Source organism: Lycorma delicatula, chromosome 5 (genome assembly GCF_047948215.1).
Source record: "Lycorma delicatula isolate Av1 chromosome 5, ASM4794821v1, whole genome shotgun sequence".
In the NCBI taxonomy this organism is placed as follows: Eukaryota; Metazoa; Arthropoda; class Insecta; order Hemiptera; family Fulgoridae; genus Lycorma; species Lycorma delicatula.
Window position 1 is genome coordinate 48,323,471 of NC_134459.1, and position 22,296 is coordinate 48,345,766.

Below are 22,296 nucleotides of genomic sequence, written 5' to 3' on the forward strand. Positions count from 1 at the left end.
TCGGCCAGTCAACTGCCCAGGCGGTCCCTAGCCACCCAGGTTCCTATCACCTACTAAATTCCTTCGGCAGCCCTGCTCAGGGCGAGGAAGCGAAGGAAGCCAGCAACTATTGTCCACTCTCTACGAGTCCTCCAGTTGACTCGTAGATCCAAAATAGAGTTTACTCACTCGAGTTCCCTAGCAACTCTGATACGCTCAGCTTCGTACCGTTGTTACAAAGATATCTTCTCTCGTAAAGACAATTTTATTGTAAAAAAAAAGTATTCTCAAAATGTTATAAATACTTTTGATTTCTCTTAAACTACATACCTTATACTAGTTCTATATAATCGCCACATGAATTAAAACATTTATTGTAGCGATACACCAGCTTCAATATACCCTCGTCGTATTCTTCTGCCACTAGTCTATTTAACCACTGATTAACATTAAGTTCATTGTCACCCGCGAATTGCTCACCACTCAAAAATTCTTTCAATTTCCCAAACAAATAGTAATCAGTAGGAGCTTAAGTATGGACTACGGGGTGATCGTAAATTTCCCATCCAAATGTTCTCAGTAAATCACGTTTCAGACCACCAACATGTGGACGTGCATTATCATGCAACAGGATGACGCCGTCGGTCAACCGCCCATGTCGCCGATTTTGAATGGTGCGCCGTAACTTACGTAGAGTTTCGCAGTAGGCTTCTGCATTTATAGTCGTTCCACGTGGCATGAAATCAATCATCAATATGCCAAACCGATCCCAGAAGACTGTGGCCATCAGTTTCCGTCCAAATGACTGTGGCTTGACCTTTGTTAGTCTGGTTGGTGATTGAGGATGACGCCATTCACTTGACTGCCTTTTTCTCTCTAGCGTGTAATACGAAATCCATGTTTCATCGGCGGTAACAATTGAATTAAGGAACTCATCACCTTTTTCTGTGTAGCGCATCCAAAATTCCAAAGAAATCTCATTCAGATTTTTCTGTGACGTTCCGTTAAGACGTGTAGCCCCCAACTTGCACAAACCTTTCTAAGGCCTAGATGGTCATGTACAATGCGACCAATAACAGCTCTTGAAGTATCAGGAAAAAGAAGGGCCCGATAGGAAGTCGTTCAGGGACGATCTTTCCTGATTATATCATCGACGCGTTTCAAGTCCTTGGTAATTATCGCGGGCCTCCCCGAACGTTCTTCATCGTGCACATTAAATCTGTTATTTCTAAACCTTTAACACCATTTTCGTAGGTTTCTTCCATTCATTTCATTATCACTGTACACAGCAACCAACCGTCTATGAATTTCAACTAGGTTAACGTTTTGATGGTTTAAAAAACGTACGACTCACGTATTTCACAGTCGGCGGCAACATCGATTTTCCTACTAATTTTATAACGTAATTATTCTTACGTAATCAAAGATACTACAACGCGACAACTTACAGACAACAATACAGTGTGTACACATTACTAGCTTGGCCATGAACGACACAGATTCGCCAACCTTAAGGAGAGAAATTTCCCAGTGGTCTTTACTTTAGATATCCCTCGTAGGTAATATCTTGAAAAATTTCACTTCTTCAGGATATAGCATAACAAAATCAGATTAATTTTTAATTACAATTTAAAAAAAAAAAAACATTTAAATCACTATTAACCAACGGAAAGCACGTGTGTCTAAATTGAATTACACTACTATTATTCAGCAAATAAAATCCACAAATTCAAAAAATATTAATGTAAAAAATCTGTTAATTTCCTGTTTATGAATATTGCCTCTTTCCAAACTTATTGAACAGAAATAAATAATTTTATAACTTTAAACACTTAATCTGCAGATTTATTACAATTAAACTTTCAAAAGATTCATTTTTTTGTATAGACTAGATATCAATAAGCACAATATATGTATGGATAGTAATAAGAAAAAAATTATAATATGTGATTATATGTGTCATAAGAAAACAAAAAAGATTTATCAGCAATTGTAATTTTTCTGATTATCTTAATTCTGTTTTTTCTATCTTATGAAAATTTTTTAATGTTAAGCCTTAGTGAATGAGCCTAACAACATTTTGATGTTGATGTGCTTTATCTTAAACTTGCTCACCCACCATTAGGATTTGGCACGTTTAAATAAGACACCCTTCATCCACTTTCTCATCTCCATTACACAATCATGATTTTGATCTAATAGAAATATTTAGCCAGAAGTGGAGCCCGGCTGCTAGTCTAAAACAATGTAACTATAGAATTCCTTAGAAGCTATTTTCTAGTTGTAATCAGACAATATTCCATAATTTTCACATATTAAAAATCTTATTTAATCTTTTTAATTAATATTTTTTCTCTTATTTTAAAAAACAAGTTTTTTTAAAAATAATTCAATTAGCTGAATGTAAGAAAATGTTGTATTCATATTCTAAAACAAATTCTTCTTGATGTTCGGTATATGTACTAAAATGCATAAAATACTATCTATTTCATTAAGTTATTTCAATCTAAGTCGAGAATCTTTTCCACCTACCACAGTAAAGAGAAACTATTAATTGTCTATTAGATTTTGAAAATATTAATAAATGAATTTAGAAACATGAAGAGAGAACAGTGTAGTTGGATAATTATCAGTGTAATGAATGATTCTAGTGAAATACATACAAACGAAAGGGAGTTCCAATCAGTAGGATTTATTGCAGCAACAGGATGATAAGTATAGCCATCTTATTAGCAACTAGAACAACAATTTGTTTAATTTATATATATGAGTATTTACTTAAATATATGTAAAATAGTTCTAAGAATATGACCAACAACTTATTTTGTCTGAATTATGTAAAATTTATGGATTCTAAACATTAAATTATAACTAAAAGTCAAACAAAACAAATTTACCAGATATTATTATGAATTTATTATTTGATAGATATGGTAATAATAAAAGAATAAAAAATAACATAAAAAATTAAATAAGACTGATTATAAATGATTGTAATTTATCAGATTTAAAGTAATTATTGTTGCTAAATAGGAGTATGTACATCATAACTAAGTTCTTGAATTCAGAATACTTTGAACAACTTCTAATACCTTTTTGTAGATGAAGGATAATCTAATAAAACAAAGAGAAAAAATTATAAAAATAAAAATGAAAAATGAAAATTTTTAAGCAATTATTTATGTATTATGATCACAGCAGCTGAAGTAAATGTAATTATAAATTAAAAACAACAGAAAATACATGCATTAATAATTATAAAGAACACTGGTCAACATGATTTTTGTCTCACGAGAACCAATAGGTGTACTTAATGCAGTTTTTTATCCTGTTTTCAATATGTATTCGGAATTTCTCCATCACCCACAGTTTTCTTGTTATTTTAATTTTTTAAAGCATTTTAAAATGTTTTTTCACCCATTTGTCCATTGTTAAGTAAGAGCTCCTACAGCATTGTAAATATGATAGAACCAAATAAGCTAACTCAAAGGGTAGCATTGCTACTGTTGTGCAGGTTCAGATGTGAATAGACATGAACAAACGTGATTTAGTGTAGCATACATTCATCAGAGCAATGCCAGTTGTGAGGTAGTAATAAACCAGTAAACACATCATTATGAGTGCTTTTTGTGTTTGAATTATTGTGTATTACATATGAGTATTTACAACTTTATTTCTTTTAATTAGTCGTTAGTTACAAAATGCCTAGAGTTTGTTTAAATCATCCTAACAATTTTTGTTATGTATGTTGAAGTGACGCTCAAGTCCCAAAAGTGAAACCTTACTCAATTAGTAAAAATGTGTTATAAACTTTATTTTGGGTGTAAAGTCGGGGACCAAACAAGGGCCTAGGCTCCACATATCTGTTGTTTTATCATGTTCTAGGCTTCTCACTGCATGGAAAAATGACACACACCACATGCCATTTGCTATCCCTATGATTTGGAGGGAACCCAAAGATCACTCTTCTGACTGTTATTTCTTCTTAATAAACATTAAATGGATTAGGTCAAAATCAAAACATACAGTGCTGTACCTTAACTTGCAATCTTCAATGAGACCAGTTTCAAACTGCGAAGAATTGCCCATACCAAAGCCTCCAGAACACGTGACATTAGATGAAGAGAGCTCAGAATCTGATGGCAGTAAGGAAGAAAAAGAAACAGGTTCTGGTAATACAACTTTTGAACAAATCAGTTCATCTGAGACTCACTTACTGATTCAGGAAAATCTTAATAATCTCACACAAGATTTAGTTATCCAAAAAAAATAGTCTCAAATGCTTGCTTCCCAGCTAAAAGGATCAAATCTTCATCAAAAGAATACAAAGATATATACTTATAATAATTGTCATTCTGAATTTAAAAACTATTTTTCTGAAGAAAATGGCTTATTATTTTGTAATGACATTTCTTCTCTTACGGAGACATTTTGTAACAAACGTAACCCAACAAAATGGAGCTTGTTCATTGATTCTTCTAAAGTTAGTTTAAAAGCTGTGCTTCTGCAAATCGGCAATAAATTCCCATCAATATCTGTGGCTCACTCTACTAGTATGAAAGAAACATATGAAAACTTTAAATTTATATTGGAAAAGCTTCAATATGCAGTATATGAATGGAAAATTTGTGGTGATTTAAAGGTAATTGCACTTACTCTTGGTCTGCAACTTGGTTACACAAAGTACTGTTGTTTTTTGTGTGAATGGGATAATAGGGACAGAAAAAACCATTTCATTAGAAAAGAATGGCCTAAACACAAATCACTCATTCCTGAACAGAAAAATGTGAAATATGACCCATTGTGTAATCCTAAAAATTTGTATCTATCTCCATTACATATCAAAGTAGGATTAATGAAGAATATTTCATCAAGGCCATGGACAATACTCCTAGTTTCATGTACATAAAACATAAGTTTTCTTAAATTAGTAATGCAAAAATTAAAGAATGAATATTTATGGGTTCATAAATATGATCACTAATGCATGATGAAAAGTTTAGGAACTACTGAATCCATTGGAGAAGCGGTTTGGCAAGAATTCAGAAATGTTTCTCAAGAGTTTTTTGGAAAATCGAAATGTGGAAAATTACCGTAATATTGTCTTATAACATCTTATAAAAATTTGGATTGTAATATGTCTTTAAAAGTACAATTCCAGCACTCTCATTTAGATTTCTTCCCAGAAAATCTTGGCCAGTAAGTGATGAGCACGAGGAACACTTTCACTTTTCTTTTCCATAGCTCTTTTACAGCTACAGAAAAGAGGTATCAAGGCAAATGGAATCCTAATATGCTGGCCTGTTATTGTTGGACCATCAAGAGGGATGCTCCAGAGGCAAAATGTAGCAGAAAATGGTCATTTCTTACTTTCTAGGCGAGTCAAATGTTTGAATATTGTGTAGCTAAGAATGCAGTAAGTATTAAAATGTTTGAAATTATAAATGCCTGTCTCTTGAAAACCTTGCATAATGGGGTAAAACCGATATAATATTTGAACTCAGGAGAAAAAATACTATCAGAATCACACATTTTTCTTCCAGAGACAAAAACAATTCTTTTCTGTTCCCCAGTGTAATTAATTTTTGGTTATAAACAACCATATTTAACGATTTTTAGCATGTCTTATGATGATAATAATGTAGCTACTTCAAAAAAAAATTGAAATATTATGATAATCCTAGCAGAATCCTAGTGATAATAGTAACACTTATTAAAAAAGGTCACCTAGAATCTCACAACAAAATGTTTAAACTTGTTTATAATGATTTATGTCATTATAAAGAAGTAGCAGCTATGCTAACAATGACTAAGACAATGAAGACAAATTGTCTTCAGTTTATAAAAATAAATTGAAAAACAATAAATAGCTCAAAACTATTTATAAAACATGTTTATTTAAAATCTAACACGTGATGGCTGTTTAACAGCCATCATATGTAGAGGGTGTAGTAAAAATAAATAAAAAAGGAAACAACAAATGAAAAAATAAATAATAATGATATACATTAATTTTAAACAACACAAAACATTATAAAAAAAAAGCCAGCAATGAATTGCTGCTAATGATCGGCTGTCTACACCAATCAAAATTATGCATTAATTTTTCAATAGTTTTTAAATTCAATCATTTTAAGCTCTATTTGTATCTTTTTATAAAGATCTTATGATAAAATAATTGCTTTTTATTGAAAAACAAATAGTTTTTTAATGATTAAAATATTCAGTAAAATTGATTTTAAATAAATTAAAATTTTTCAATTTAAATAAATTAAAATTTAAATAAAATTTTAAATTTAAATAATTTTTTTCAATTTGGAAGCTTCCCCATCTGGAAAGGGGTATTACGTTATCTTAGAGGTTTTATTGTTTACTTGTTTTGTTTTAACAAAATACACTTTGAGCATTAAAAGTTTGAAAGCACAAAAAAATTTTTTTTTCATTTTGGTGGCTCTCATAAAGCAACAGGAAGCATTTGGGTAAAAAATAGAGAAAACTTTCTCTATTCAGGTTTGTGTAAATAATAACTGAACAATATGTCATTCTAAACATTCAAATGAAAAATTAAATTTCTATTTACACAAACCGTTCCTGATTCATTCAGAGATTAACTTGTTTTGGTAATGATTCTGTTCTAGTATTTAAACATTCAAGGTTGCTAACTATGATATGTCATCCTTATTGGTGCACTTAACAATCATGGCTGACCATTTGCTCATAATGTACTTTTGCGTCAATTATAATCCTTCTAACTTGTTTGTTTATAGACCACATTTATTTTCGTAACATTACATTTTCGTTAAGTTTGTAACATTTATTTTCTGTATATGTAGCAACTATTACTAAAAAGAGTGGTTACTTATTTTTAAAAAATAACAATATCCACTTCTACCAAATAAGAACCTCTGAACTATTTTTTTTTGTAACTCACACAACACTTCAGCTTATGAGAAAGGCCATTTTACACTTCTGCTGCTATACACAATAAATTGCTGTTTTATTTACCATGATGTTTCTCACCAGTAAAAGCCCTTTTAAATGTTTTAGCACAATCTATTCTAGAAAGTTTTGTCTTCAATTTTAAATTATTACTCAGTGTATATTGGCTCTAGTTTACTAGAACAAGACTGAATGATTTATCCCTACTAATACTGCTACATCTGTTTATACATTGCACATTCTCTCTCCTGGACACCATACAGTTTTTTGCATTATATAATTTACTTCTTATCATTAATTCCTTATTTACCTCATGGGTACAAATGACTTCAATAGACTATTGATAAAAAGTAAAATATAAATACAAAAACATTAAAAATAGTTATAAGAAGTTTTATTAGTTTCAATTAAAGTATCAGTATTAAAGTAAGTTTCAATTAAAATATTGGTTTTGAAGTGTTAGTTTCAATTTAAGTATTTCTAAAAAGAAAAAATGTTTGAAAAATAAAATATTACAAACAGCATATTAAATCTGATACAAATAGATAAATTGAATTTATACAGAACACCCATACTATGTCCCTTCACACAAGAGTTAGTTTACTAGTTATTCTGATTAAACTAAAATGATACTGAGTTTTTTGAAAACACTTGTTGGAATTATTAAAAAAAAAAAATTTGTTTCTTTTTGTAAATAAAAAATTATTCTGATTTATAATTAGCCCAATTAAATAGATTTTACTGTACTAATAATATTAATAATTATTATTATAAAATTTACCTGTTTGAAGGTTTACAAATGTTGACATGATCATATGGTAAAAAGAAAACATCACCTACTCCAGGATCTAAAACACATTTACACTATGAATTAACCATTACATTAATGAAATAATTCATTATCTGCTCTAATTGTGTAGACAATACAAAAAATCTATATCTTGTATAATTATTTATTTATTTCATTTTTGTTTACACCAAACCCAAAACAAGAGTAAGAATACTGTTAATAAAAAACATAAACTGATACTTATCTTCTTTTAAACATACAACATCTACGAAATAGAAAGAGAACATGTAAATTTGTTATTAATGAAAAATGAAAACTGAAAATACATTTTTACGCAAGAAGACTAACTTTTTGTTAATTTAATCTGGTTTTCATATTTTAATTTTTTTTTTATTTGGTTTAATATTGCTAACAGTAGATATCACAGATTAAAAAAATGTCACATTTCAACTTGCAGCAACATAAAGAACCACACTTCTAACTTGCCCTGCTCAAATGTTTTTAACCTTGAGTGTAAACACAAACCAACCAATCTGCATCACATTTTCACATTCACAACTTCAGATACACTAACTAAACTAACAGATTACACTAACTAAATTTTGATGAGATTCATTTAGTAATTAGGAAATTTTCAAACCAGAAAATTTTATATATAGGTTATATTTATATATGTATAATATATTATAAGCACTATATTTACATACATATAAAATAACAGGTTGTGAGTCATTCATAATTAATGCCCAGCAAAAACTACTGAAGATAAATTAATGAAAATTGATCATGTTCTTCTTATGGTGTAAGTGCTTACTAAGAAAGGAGTTTCTGAAATTTCAAGTTTAAAGGGTTGATTGGATCAAGGTTTTGATCAAGGTTTAAAGGATTGATTTTTGATTTTTTTCTGAAACCCAACTGTTTTAATTTCTCGGTTATAATTGAAGACATTAACTTGATTTTTAGAGTGTAATTTTCTTGTGAATATCTAAAAACCAAATAATAGATTTTTCGAAATTCAGTCTTGAAACGGATGAAGAAAGGTAAAAAAATTTTGTATAATAATTGCAAATTTCCCCTGTTTCCAACAATACTAAATGAAATATTCGCTCGAGTTGGGCTTACAAATACTCTTCCGATATTTATCTGAAGAGTATCTATAAAACCATTATATCTAAACCAGTATATTTAAAAACCATTTTTGGGTTTTTATGTATTTAAAATTTTTAAGGGGTGCAAAGGTGTACAGCACGGTGACAATCAACACAGCCACTACCAATGTTACAGCATGTGCTCAGATACTAAATATGAGACAGTAAAATGCATCTCTTACAACCTAAAAGTTTGTACAACTGGAATGTCTTAAAAAATAGATGAAAATGTGGTAAATGTAAGTAATAAAAAGTGAAGTAAAGTAAGGTACACATAAAATAACAAGCACTACCATGTTCAACGACCCATTTTCATAGATCACTTAGAATGCTGGAAGCAGCTCACCACAACAGTTAGCCTTTTTTAGTGGCTAATGACAATAGCATTCAGTGCCATTTAAAAAAGTTGATAATATTGTACTACTTAAAGTCATGTTTAATAAGAAATAAATAATTTTATTCATAAATTTTCATTTTAATATTCTGAACATGGTTTATCAAATAACAATTAGCAATAGCTTCAAAAAGTGTTAATAAAACCATATGTGCATCACTCTCAAATGAAGATTTCATTTGTCTAATATTATATTTAGCAATGATGAATGATGCAGGATGGTTAGAATCATATAATAGACTCAAAATTTGTAGAATAAAACCATACTTCCCAAGAAAAATTAATAATGTTACAGTAAAAGGTTTAGAATTACTGTTAAGGTTCTAGATTTATTATTCTACTCATAGCCAATGACAGTGGTATTGAGGCTGAGGACTTGAGAAAGTTAATAAATGAGTCCTGACTAAAGCTGCATTTTTTCAACCTGTTTATTTCACAAAACAAGAAACTTTTCAGGCAGTAGCATATTAGAAGGTGGAGGGAATGTAGTAAGCATAAAAAATTAACTTTCTGGCATATAAGCCTAACATTGGAATTTGTTATTTTTTTAATTGTTATTTTCAGGAATGACTCGATTTGCTTGATAAGTATCACAACTAGAATGTAATAGAATTTAACATACATACACTGCTATATATATATATTACATTGAGAGATCTCTAATACAAATACTTTACCTGCAGATTCTGGTGAAACAAATAGAAATTCAACCCATAAGCCAAGTCCCGAAAGCTGTGTTGGTTTTGTTTCAGCAATTGTAACAACGTGTTGTGGAACTTCTTTCATCCAGTCTAAAAATGACTGGTGTAATTTATTCAAGTAAAATGAATCTGGAAAAAACAACTTATAAAGCAATTTAAAAATATCTAAAAAAAAAATCATAATAAAAATAGAACACATATAATAAATTATGTATTCAAGTAGAATTTCTTATCAAAAAGGCTTTTAATATGACCTAGTTGTTTTAAACTTTGAGAAATTGCCAAATGGAGTTACGATGTTTAATAAGAAAGATTTCTTATCTTAATTCTGAGAAATTTATTAAAAACTTTTGTAAAAACTCTATTCTACACCAAAAACTTTTTGGAAAGTAATATTTTAATTTTTGCACTTACTACTGAGGAAACCCCTGATAAGCACAAGGGGATTTCCTTGTATAGTGTATATAAAAAATCTCCTTTGGTTCATTCATTCAGTTTATTGAGGATTCCTCTCCTCTAAGCTGTGTCATATGCCTTTTGCATATCGAAAAACACAGCATGAGGCGTTGACGAAGTAGGAAAGTATTTTGAATGACAAATTCAACAGAAATATATGATGGATAAACGATTTACTTTGGCAGAAACTGCATTGTTTGGGGATATATAGGGAGTTTCTCTTGAGGTACCATCACTAGACGACAGTTTACCATTCCATTGTTTTGCACAGGATCCTGTTTAAAGGGATAGGATGATAAATTGACGGGCATGATTTATCTTTACTAGGTTTCAGTACGGGAATCACCAATGCTTCTGGCCAAGAATCTGGAAAAACCTTTTCAAAAAATGTTCTAACACAGATACACAAAAGACATTGTAATGCAGTATCTGGGAGGCAAGATAACATACTTGATCTGATATTACCATTTCCAGGGGAAGTGTCATGGGAATTATTCAAAGCATAATTTAGCTCATCAAAAGAAAAAGTGATGTAATTTTTTTTCTGAATCCCTGCTAACAAATCCCAGATAACAATATAATGAAATGAAATTGACATAAACATATTTCCAAACCTATCCACCACACCAGTTTGTGTCGTTATGAGGATGCCGTAGCTGACGGTTGATGAAAAGTTCCTAGAACAAGTACTCCCCAAAGTGAAAGGCATACCTGTTGTTTTAACGTTTCTGGTGAATTTAATAGTGCACTGATCGGTAGGCGAACAATTTTTGAACAATCGTACGAGCTTGTGCGATTTTCTATCATCTTTTTCACTAGTTATAGTGTTATTTTATATTACAAGCAACCATATATAGTGTACGAGCAACCATGTGAAGCGGAAGTTTAGAGAGATTAATAAGGTCCACTAGCTTTTAGCAGGATCTAGACTGTGGTGACCAGCTGATCGGCTTCCCACCTTAATACACAGTTGAGGTTAGAATTGGCGGTAAGTTTTCCTGCTAGTAGAGTGGAAGATCCATTGCAGTATGCACGCATTGTTTCTTTGTTCTGCGTCAGTTTTTGTGTTTTTTATATTTGGTTTTATATTTTTCTTTTCATATTTTATTCGGTCCGATTATAGTACATTATAATATAGAAATATTGGCAAAATTTATTTATTCCTTCCTTATAACTCTCCTATCATTCATCCACCAGCAAAATTCCTCCATTACCTCACCCCCTCCCCAACAACCTCAAAATATACCTTGTGGGGTATCATAGAATGCGGAAGGAGGCGTAGATCTCAGAACTGCTAAAATTTTTCTGGTCCAGTTTACCAGTAAATGAAAAGAAAGCAACAAAGATTGCTATGAAGCCTACAACTTCACGGCGGTAATAGAGGCGCGATACCTATGCAGACTACCGCTGGTACTACTACTGAGGATGTACATGTAGAGGGTCTTTCCCATACACCAGCCTCAAACTGCAGGAAAGGGGCTAAACGGCTGAAATCAAGACAGTCTTCTACAGAAGAGGAGGATATTCCTTTGGAATTAGAAGAATTAGTCTGGATGTTTGAGAGACTTGCTAAAGATCTTAAAAAGAATATGGGCAAGACAATCAAGAGGACTATTCATGAAGTGGAGGCAGACCTCAGTATTGCGGTCAAAGACTTGAGAGGAATGGTCAGGAATTAGTCATTTTGCATTGGTAAAAAATTAACATCGGAGGAGGTTGCCACCCAAATGATGGTCACCACTGGCTGTCCGATTGCAGACCCGTTGGATAATGGGGTGCCCATTACAAAGGTGGCAGAATTGATCAACAGAAATTGGCTGAGGAAGGTATTCCGAAGTACATATGTTGTAGTACGAGATAAAAGTAACAGGGCCATTAATATGATGGCGATCATTGATATGCATGAGATGAAGGAGGGCAGGGTGCTGCAGATGCTAGCCACCAGACACCCGCAGGTAGTATGGCTCTTAAACAAGCCTGGCATTAAAGCAGGGGCTGTGATTTCAGCCACAGTGGACCCTAGGCTGATTGGTAGCAATGGTGGTGAGGATCCGCCGATCGCCAATATCTTCCACGCGGCCTATGTGGATTCAGATGATGGCATCGACTTGGCACAGGCCCTGGTCGACGTGTTTGAAAAGATTAGGACCAATAGTAATGGTAATATAGAGCCACTACAGACAGAAGAATTTTATGGTCAGGACATAGCCACATATGTACAGAAATTATTGGAGTCCAGCACCATGCGCTGCTGTTATTGATATATTGTATAAGTATAAATATAGAGTTAAAGAAAAAAGGCCTCATTACATTAAATGTTATCAATAATATCAAGTGGAAATAGGGGATGTGCAGTTCCACAGTGCCTATATGCGAACCACCACTGACAATAAGAAATATTTATAAGTACATTAAATATTTTTAAAGAAATTATTGTCAGAAATTCAACAAAATTATAATAAATTTTTATTGTGGAAAGAATTTTTTCAGAATACTCAGTTTCTGAAGCAGCCTAATGTTACAAGAAAAGAGTTAATATAATGCCCTGCACAGCGACTGTTTGCCTCATGCAAGTAAGCTTTTATTTTCATTGTATCTTCACTCCATTGATGAAGTATAGTTCTTAGATTAAGTTTAGAATGAACTTCTGAAAGCACAGTTTTCATGTAATATGAATATGATCTTAAGTTTTTCTATACATTTTACATAGTGTTGTAAAATTTTTGTCTCGCTTATAAATCAACTAGTTTCAATAACATACAACAATATTTGGATTTAATACAAAATTCTATGACTACCATATGAAATTTAAATTCCCAAAAAAATTGTTTTTATTTCACTGAAAAAAAAAAAAAAAACAATTCACAGTAACAAACAATACGCATTTGCATATTTCATAAGGAAAACTTACAAGAAAGATTATACAATTTCAATTCAATAATTATCTTGTATTATTCACAGAACAATAGTTTTCTTCAACTGTTATGTTAAAAAAATAATAATAGTCAATTTTTTTCTTCTATGTTATTTATAACAATCATCAATTAATGATGTTTGCATATTGTGATAATATGCAAATTGTGATTTACATGTTGTATGGAAGGCATTACTTAAATATTTACTGCTTTAATTTTTACTTTAATAACACTTTTCTCCTCCGTAATTTAATCTAATACTCATTTGATCTCAACAGTCAAAGAATTATTTTACATAATTCAATATCCCAGATTTGTAAACAATGATATTTTCTAACCATTCTAGCTTATGTTTCTTCAATTCAACTGTCAAGTTTTGATATTCTGAATTTTTTCTGTGAAAGCTCTTCTTATTGTATTTATTTTTCCATAATCCCAAATCTTTTGCTATAATCTCTTGCTTGACGATCCCCTTAATTTTCTAAAAATAAGTAATTGATGGATTGGTTTGGACAAAATTTCTTTATTCTTCTGTCAAACTCATTTGAGGCTCTCTCAAAAAGTCAGAATTGGTTCTCAAATTATAAAAAATGGGCTGTCAAATCACAATTTGGTGCTCATAAGTAAGAATCATGTAGACAGATATTAAGAAAAGTAAAAATGTTAATTTATCCATTTGTTCATATTTGTGAATGAATAATGTAAGCTAAACAGAATGATCACTTATTCTTAAAAAAAAAAAGTATTCACCTATATCAAACTGAATAACAGACTATTTTCTTATAACTTATGGCTTTTAAGAAGGGCCTTATTATTCTTCTGTTGCCATTTTTAATAAATTACCAAACCATCTTAATGATCTTCCCACAAATATATTTTAAAGATTTTTTTTACAGAAACAGCACAATCTATCAATGAATTTTTAAATGATACTAATTTAAAAAAAATTGAAAACCAGAAATTTTCTACATCCCATTCAACATGCATCTAAATAATTTTCAATAATGCCTTCTAGATTACAAATTATTTTGTAGTTTTTTTATATTTAATAACTTCATGTATTATTATAACTATCTTAACATTATTTCATGTGTTTGTAGTGTAAATAATTAAAATGTACTTTAAACACAGCCATTTTTACTTCCTTATAGGAAGTAAAGGAATTATTGTAATGGCAAAAAATTTCAGTTTTCAGATTTCAATGAAAATATCCATTTTGACCATCCCTGATCCATTTTGACTAGTTCGGCATGATGTCTGTACGTATGTATGTACATATGAACTTGCATTACTCAAAAATGATTAGCTATAGGATGTTGAAATGTTGGATTTAGGACTGTTGTAATATCTAGTTTGCACCTTCTGCTTTGCTTGCAATTGACAGAACCAAAAGTGTCCAAAAAAGCAGCAATAATTTTTCTTAATTGCACCAATAAGCCCTCATTGAGAGCTTTTCAACAATATATCATAAGTGGTAATTATTTTCATTGGTTCCAGAATTACAGTCAAATAAAATTTTAATTAATGAAATATTTGGATTTTAGGGGAAGGCACATTGGTTCAAATTGGACATCTCCTTTTTTTTAACTTTTTCTTTTTTTAATTTAAATATACTGATTTATTAACAATTATTAACCTCTCACTGTAAAAACATTTTTACGATGAATAATAATTCAACAACAAAAAAAAGGTTTTTAATGAAATAAAATTTGATGTACTTTTCATTTAAAAAAAATGTAAATGTAATTCAGTAACTAAATGTAATTGTAAATGTAATTATATGTAATTATATGTAATTGTAAATGTAATTCAACAAGGAAGTCATGTGTTGTCCACATCAGATTTTTTTTATTTTAGAACTGTATATGTTTTGATGCTGGTCTGATCAAGGTTTTACCATGGTTTCCCTTGATATGTCCAGGAAAATGGTGGTGCGGTTGTTTTTTTTAATCTATGAAGTAATCTACTCATTCTGTGACTTGATCTATATAATATATTTAAGTACTAATCAGAAAAAGAAATTACTTAGTCTGAAAAACTACTTTGTTTTTTTATGTGAATGTGGTTCTAGAACAGGGATTTAAAATTTTAAACGATTCACTTTTTTTATATTGCCTGACCTATGTATGTATGTATAAAAAGTGTATGTATGTATGTATATTCATATATATCTCAGATTATAATCACAAGATTTCTGTAATGTGCTTTTCGATTATGTTGGGTAATGAATTACGTTGGATTATGCAGGTATTATTTTACATTTTTGCATTACTTTATTTTAGTCTTAATAATATAATTACATTAAATAAATTGTCAGCATAATTGTGATAATTAATATTCTTCAAAGGATTGTAATTTTGTTATATATAGCAGCAGAATAACGAAAACAAGAATTACTTAAACCCAAGAAATAGTTTTTTTCTTCTAAAATAAAGAAAAACACAGAAAAACTGAAACTATGCAAATCTGACACGAAAGTCACAAAATGTAAATTACCAAATTCAACTGAAGTAAGATACAAACCAAGTAAAAGTATTTGAAAAAATAAAGTTGTGATGTAATAGATGCTGTCCCTTGTCTCATACCAGAAGCAGAGACAAACAAATTTTCACAGATTGGATTAACTATCAAAGTAATAAGCTTACACGTACCTACTACACACACATTGTGACATATTTCCTTCAATAAAGTTTTTTTCTAAATTGCTTCTGAAGAAAATCAAAATTGGGTGTTTTACTATATCCCCCACCCCCTTAACAATTTTTGTTTTAAATTTGTATGATCAATGCCCTGTAAGTAGAAATACTTCTGAGGAATTGGGAGCGGGGTAGGTGGACACTGAGAACAGCGGCGGTAGAGTTAAGGAACAACATAAATATTAGAATATAGATTGTTTTTATGGATTTATTTATTTTGGATGTTATTGGATTTATTGTTAGGCTAGGTTACTAAAATAAGTGTTGCTATGAATGGCAAATGGACATTTAGGGTGACAGGATGGTTGTTAAGGGGCAGCCTGATGGAGTTGCAACGTATGTATGGTTAAGGTTTTATTTGTATTAAGCAAATAATAAGAGTAATAGTTTAAGGGCTAATTATCACCCAGGTGGCTAGATCTGTAGTCCGGGTGCTGGCACCGGAGCCGGACTACACAAGGAGCTGGGGCGTATGGGTGGCTCAACCACGTGCCTCTACTGGTATTGTTTATTCTGTTTTGATTATGTTTGTTTTGTGTAATTGTGAATATGAATTGTACATGACTCGTGTAGGTATTGGGGTAAGTTTATGATTATTGGGGGGTTACATATATATGGATGCCACGTCTATCAACTGGATGGTGATCAAGATGGGCGGACAGACTGTGAAGAGGAGAACGTACTTGTACGGAAGAAAAAAAAAATTACGAATCGTGGTGACGATTAGAGACAGGCAGGCAGCCATCTTGCCTAGGACGGCCGGGCTCACTAGCACGCAAGAGCTGGAGGGTTGGGCTGCCTCTGAAGATGGCATGATGGACTCTGAAGGTATGAGAGGGCGCAGGAAGGGAAAGGGCACACAGAATGCGTGTCTGGACCCTGATAGGTTAGGGACGGGGTGAGCAGCTTCCCTGTAGAGAGGCATTGGGACCATCCAGAAGCGGAGGTTCGAATGTCTCGAGGACGCATGGAAGACCCCGATGGGGGCCGGATGAAATGGCCAAGCTAGGGTGGGGCAATCTGCTTCCACGTCACTACGGGTGTAACTTGAGGTAAAGTCGTTAGGTGATGCCAGTTACCCCCAGGGTGGTTAATAAGGATAAAAAAAGAAAAAAAAGTAGAAATACTTGAAAACATCAGTTTGATCAGTTCTGCGATATAAGGCCAGAAGCAGTGCAACATACATACGTACATCTGTATATCTATTATTTCAGTCTAGATGAACTAGTTGGACGCTAAAACAAAACGTTTGCAAAAACCTGACTATTTTTGACATGATCACCATATTTCTTCTTTAATTTACCTATTCTAGCTATATTTACCAGGAAAATAAAAAACGATCCAATACAAAGTACAATAAATAGTCGTAAAATTAATACAAAAATTTATTGAAACACTTACTTACTCTAAGATCATCCACCTCATTTGAAGGCCACAATATTATTCGATGTGAGTCAAACATTGTTGCAATATGAGATCCAAAATGTGGAGTACTTAAAAAAACAATTCCTTTAGAATTTCTATGAAAATTTTGATACTTTTTAGCTGTTCTTTGCCATGCTAAAATAATAATATTATAATTAATTATTTAACAAATTCAAATTTAAATAAAAATTTTTTTTAATGTTAAGAGGTGTTTTGTTTAAAAAGTATCACATCTAAAATAAAAAAAAATTATCCACTAGATATTTTTATACTTTAAGTACTGAGCAAGAGTATTATACAAATTTGTTTCACATAAATCTCAATGAATTAAATCAGTTCAAAACTGACCCTTATAAATACAGGCACAAACATACTCGTATTTTCTGATCTGTAAGTTGTTTTACTGTGTACTGATCATAATAAAAGATTTGTTTATTTATGCACTGACTCTAAACCATGAGTGATGTCACTACACCACTTTCAATACAGTATTAAATCCATATTGTAACAAATGGATTATAAATGATAATCAATAGTAAATGGATTACATTAAAAATGATAATGTAATAAATGGATATGTATATTACACATACTTAAATAAAAAAAATAAGAAAATAACTAGTAAAATCTTTTAACAGTATACTTTCTAAACTTACCTTTAACAAGCATACTTTTTACTATAAGACCACCCATGGAATGAACAACCCATACAGTTGGCCTATCTCCAACACCACTCTCAACTAATTCCTCAAGCAATGAATCTGAAATTGTTTCTATATCTCTCCTGAAAATACAAATAATCATAAATTCCTTAAAACATGGAAAATATTAAACATGTATGAATCAAGTATATCAAAATTATGTAATATTTTCATTATGTTCTAAAAGGAGAACAGTCATTCTTCAAATTTACTATGTTGGTCACTTTTTGGACATATCCATAGTATCTTACAAAGCTTTCTTAATCTTTATAAAAAGACTAGCAATATTCCAGATTTATATATAAATTTTATGTATTTTTTTTTAATATTAAAATAAATAAAACCAAATGAGGGTAGTGTAATAATTAACCAAACAGGTCTTTGATAATGTTGCAATAGTGATAAATTCACCACAAAGCTTATGTAGGAATTTCAAATAGAAGCTCTATTGTAAATGAAAAAAATGAAAAATATAAAACTAAAACATGCAACATGTGGTGGAAGAAAATCAGTCACTTCTTTCATGTGAGCTAATTTCATCTTAAAAATAGAAGAGACATTGCCAACATCAAAACAAAATATGAATGAGTTTATGAAACACCAATAATAAACTGTACTATATAGAAAAATTATGTAATTAACAATAGGTATTTAATAGATTAAAATGTTTCTCACTTGTGACTTTTATTCTTTTTTATTTACTGTTACAGTGATTTTTTTAAGTACATAACTTTTTTAGTGACAATACAGGACTATTTCTTTAAACATGAAATGCCAAGAATCCAAAAATTCCCAAAATTAGTATTACGCACACAAACAAGTTCAACCAAAGAAATGCACAAAATATTATGAAAGCATTAGGTAATGATGCTTTAGACACAAGAGTATGACAGAATTAAACACTTTAAAGAAAGAATTAAACATTTTGTTTATTATGCACACAAACAAGTACAATCAAAGAAAACCACAAAATATTATGAAAGCATTAGGTAATGATGCTTTAGACACAAAAGTATGACAGAATTAAACATTTTAAGGAAGGCTGAAAATATCTTGATGATAAATGTTTGGAATGCAATCTACTGAATTAAATCAAACAATCTTACTGCTGTTCAGAATGCAACTGTGGCAGATCTTAGGCAGACCATTGATTACATGTATAACATCGTTGGATCTTCATACGATACATGATTTTGTTACAAACATTTTGTCATAAGGCAAAATGAGAGGATTTAGAAGTTAAGAGGATTAGAGAAGTTGAGACGATTGCTGCAAAGTTCATGCCATAACTGCTGAGTGACAAACTGAAAAGTTCTTCACTCAACGGTTATATAAATTTCTGTAAACAATTAGAAGAACTGCTTCGAACAGACCCAGACTTTTTTCTAAGATCGTCCACAAGTGATGGAGGTTGGATTTACGGATATGTCCTGAAACTAACCAACTATCATAATAGAAGAGCCTATGAACCAAAGAAAGCCCATCAAGTAAACAGCCACAACAAATCCTTATTGATCTGTTTCTTCAATGCTGAAGGGATTGTTCACAAGTTCACACCTCCTGGTTGGATGATTAATGGAGTTTCCTGTTGTGCTGTCCTAATGTGGCTAAGGGAGAATATGAGAAGAAAACATCCAAAGAAGTGGCACAAGAATTACTGGGTCCTTCACTACACCACTGCAAGGCCACATACAACTTTTCATCATACAGCAGCTTTTGGCAAAAAAATAGCGAGTAAGTTTTCTTCCTCATCTGTCATATTTGCGAGACTTGGTTTAATGAAACTTCTTCCTCTTATCAAACTTGAAAATTAAGTTGAAAGAGCAAAGGTTTACATGATAAGATTCAAGCAGAATTACAGACAGAGCTGACAGTCGTCAATAATAGACTTTTAGAATACATTCTCATTCAGGTAGAAATGCTGGGATCGGTACTGATCTCTTAAAAGGATTTCTTAGAAAGTGGTAATGGCAAATAATATTTATTCAGGTATAATATGATTGAATTTAGTGATATATCTTGGGAACTTCTTAAAGTTCCCAAGGTAAGTTCTCTCACCACAAATTAATTATTATAAAACAAAAAAGTAGAAAGGGCAAATGTGATCTTTCAGGCAAATCTAATTATAAAAATTCTTCAATACTTTTCCAATATAAACTCTAAATGTATTTTTTTATAGTTAAAAATATACTCCTTTAATTAAAATAATTTCAATAATTAAAAATATCTTTTTGTTTACTATTAGAGTTTAAAACAAAAATTATTTTTAATGATGAAATAGTACACAATATGAAAGCACTTAATTTATAGATAAAAGAAAGTTTTTTACAAACAATGACAACAACCTTGATAACAGCATAAAAATAATCAATAAAACATAAATAACCATAACATATAAATAAAGGACTACATTTTAGTTCATTCAAGCATTATATATGGAGCATTGCTTTCGATAATGTTCTACAGCAGCATTACCCGGCGGGCATCACCCCGGTGGCATTTTCCGATGATTTGGCACTTGTGATTGTGCGCAAAACAGTAGAAGAACTGATGGCAGCCAGTGAAGAAGCGGCTGACATGGTTAATAGGTAGCTAATAGCTCATGGTCTACGGCTCGCTGAAGACAGTGAAAGTGGTTGTTATGGCTGGAAGATGCAGACTACATCCATTTTAGAGTGGGACACACAATGGTCCACCCTGGCTGGACAAGAACCAATCCTTTACTATACAAGTTGAGGAGGCGGCAAGAAAGGGTGAAAATGTGGTAAAGGTGCTCAGCAAAATGATGAGGAATAAGGGAGGTCCTCAGACGGGTAAAAGGAAACTGTTGGCCAGTGTGCACTCTTCGGTGGTGTTATATGGAGTTCCTGTATGGCTGGGAGCATTGTCAAGGGCCAGGAACGTGAGGCGTTTGGTTATGCAACAACATAGGCTAAACATACGTATCATCGCAGGTATTGTGCGATCAGCGTTGAGGCGGTATTGGTTATATAGCTGGAGTACTGCCCATAGACTTACAAGCGCAAATGAGAGCTTCAATAGTGAATGGACGGGACAGAAAGGTAGTAATTGACGGTCTCTGCATGGTTGGCATGACAGATGGCGAGATTCGGACAAAGGAAGGTGGACCTATGGGCTCATAAGCGACGTCAGGAACTGGGTGGAGTGAAAGCATGATAACATAGGCTACGAATTCACCCAGTTCCTGTCCGGACATGGATGTTTTCAGGACTACCTGTACAGGATGGGCAGATGCCATACAAGTCGCTGTCACGATTGCGGCAGACTGGATACAGCAGAGCATGTGGTGTTTTTTGTCCTAGATGGTGCAACTTAAGAGTAGTGCTCGAGGATCAGGGTGTGGAGGGGGCCAACAATATAATCGAGGTGATGCTCAGCAATAGCAACAAATGGGAGTGTGTCTCGACTATGATCACATCAATGATAAGAGAGAAGGACAGTGACAAGAGGCGACGACAGGCTGAGCAGATGCGAATCTATAGAGACTTGGAGTTCGATGACGAGTGATCAAGGGAGGCCAGCTTCTGGGGGTGGGCGGCAGGGGCTCCTCGGAGTCGTCGCTCGTCGATCACCCCCTGGGAACGCTTTCCGGTCATACGGATTTGGATAGTAGAGTGCCTGCGTGATCATGCAGGGGCTGTACATACCATATGGCTTAGATCCGGCCTGCATGATAGGAGGGGAGGTTTTTTAGTAGGCGGGTGAGAGCCCCGCACTGCCATCAGTGCAGGCCTCACGGCAGCTGGCAGAGCTTTTTCCTCCCCCTACGAGGAAAAAAAACATTATGAAATAAATTAAATGAATAGATACAATTCAAAATTACACCCATGTTTTTCACCGCATTCTAAACACATTTTTAAAATTAAAAAAATAATAATTTGGTATATTACTGTAGTTTTCACAGAATTATATTCTGTAAATAAATAGATAAATTTTATAATCCAAAATTTATAATGACTACCTATGTCTTATGTCAGGTTTTATATTTATTATTACAGACAAATAAAGAATACAACAAAACAAACTTATTATAAAACAAAATAAAATACAAAAAATGAACTATGCTTAATGGTTATTGAAATAGATTGTAAAACAAAAAATGTAGTGTACACAATATTTTATCCAAAAGTA

At 31.9% G+C, this 22,296-nt stretch overlaps 1 protein-coding gene across 1 annotated transcript in view; it reads right to left on the minus strand.

Annotated features, from left to right (window-relative positions):
• The window catches only part of LOC142325673 (protein SERAC1), a 57,537-nt gene that overhangs the window by 11,865 nt on the left and 23,376 nt on the right, over positions 1–22,296 (minus strand). Inside the window, exons 11-14 of the mRNA XM_075367706.1 lie at positions 18,100–18,227; positions 17,420–17,578; positions 9,928–10,080; positions 7,700–7,766 (exon numbers count right to left, since the gene is read on the minus strand). Coding sequence (XP_075223821.1) covers positions 7,700–7,766; positions 9,928–10,080; positions 17,420–17,578; positions 18,100–18,227 — 507 coding nt within the window. The remainder of the gene's footprint in view (positions 1–7,699; positions 7,767–9,927; positions 10,081–17,419; positions 17,579–18,099; positions 18,228–22,296) is intronic.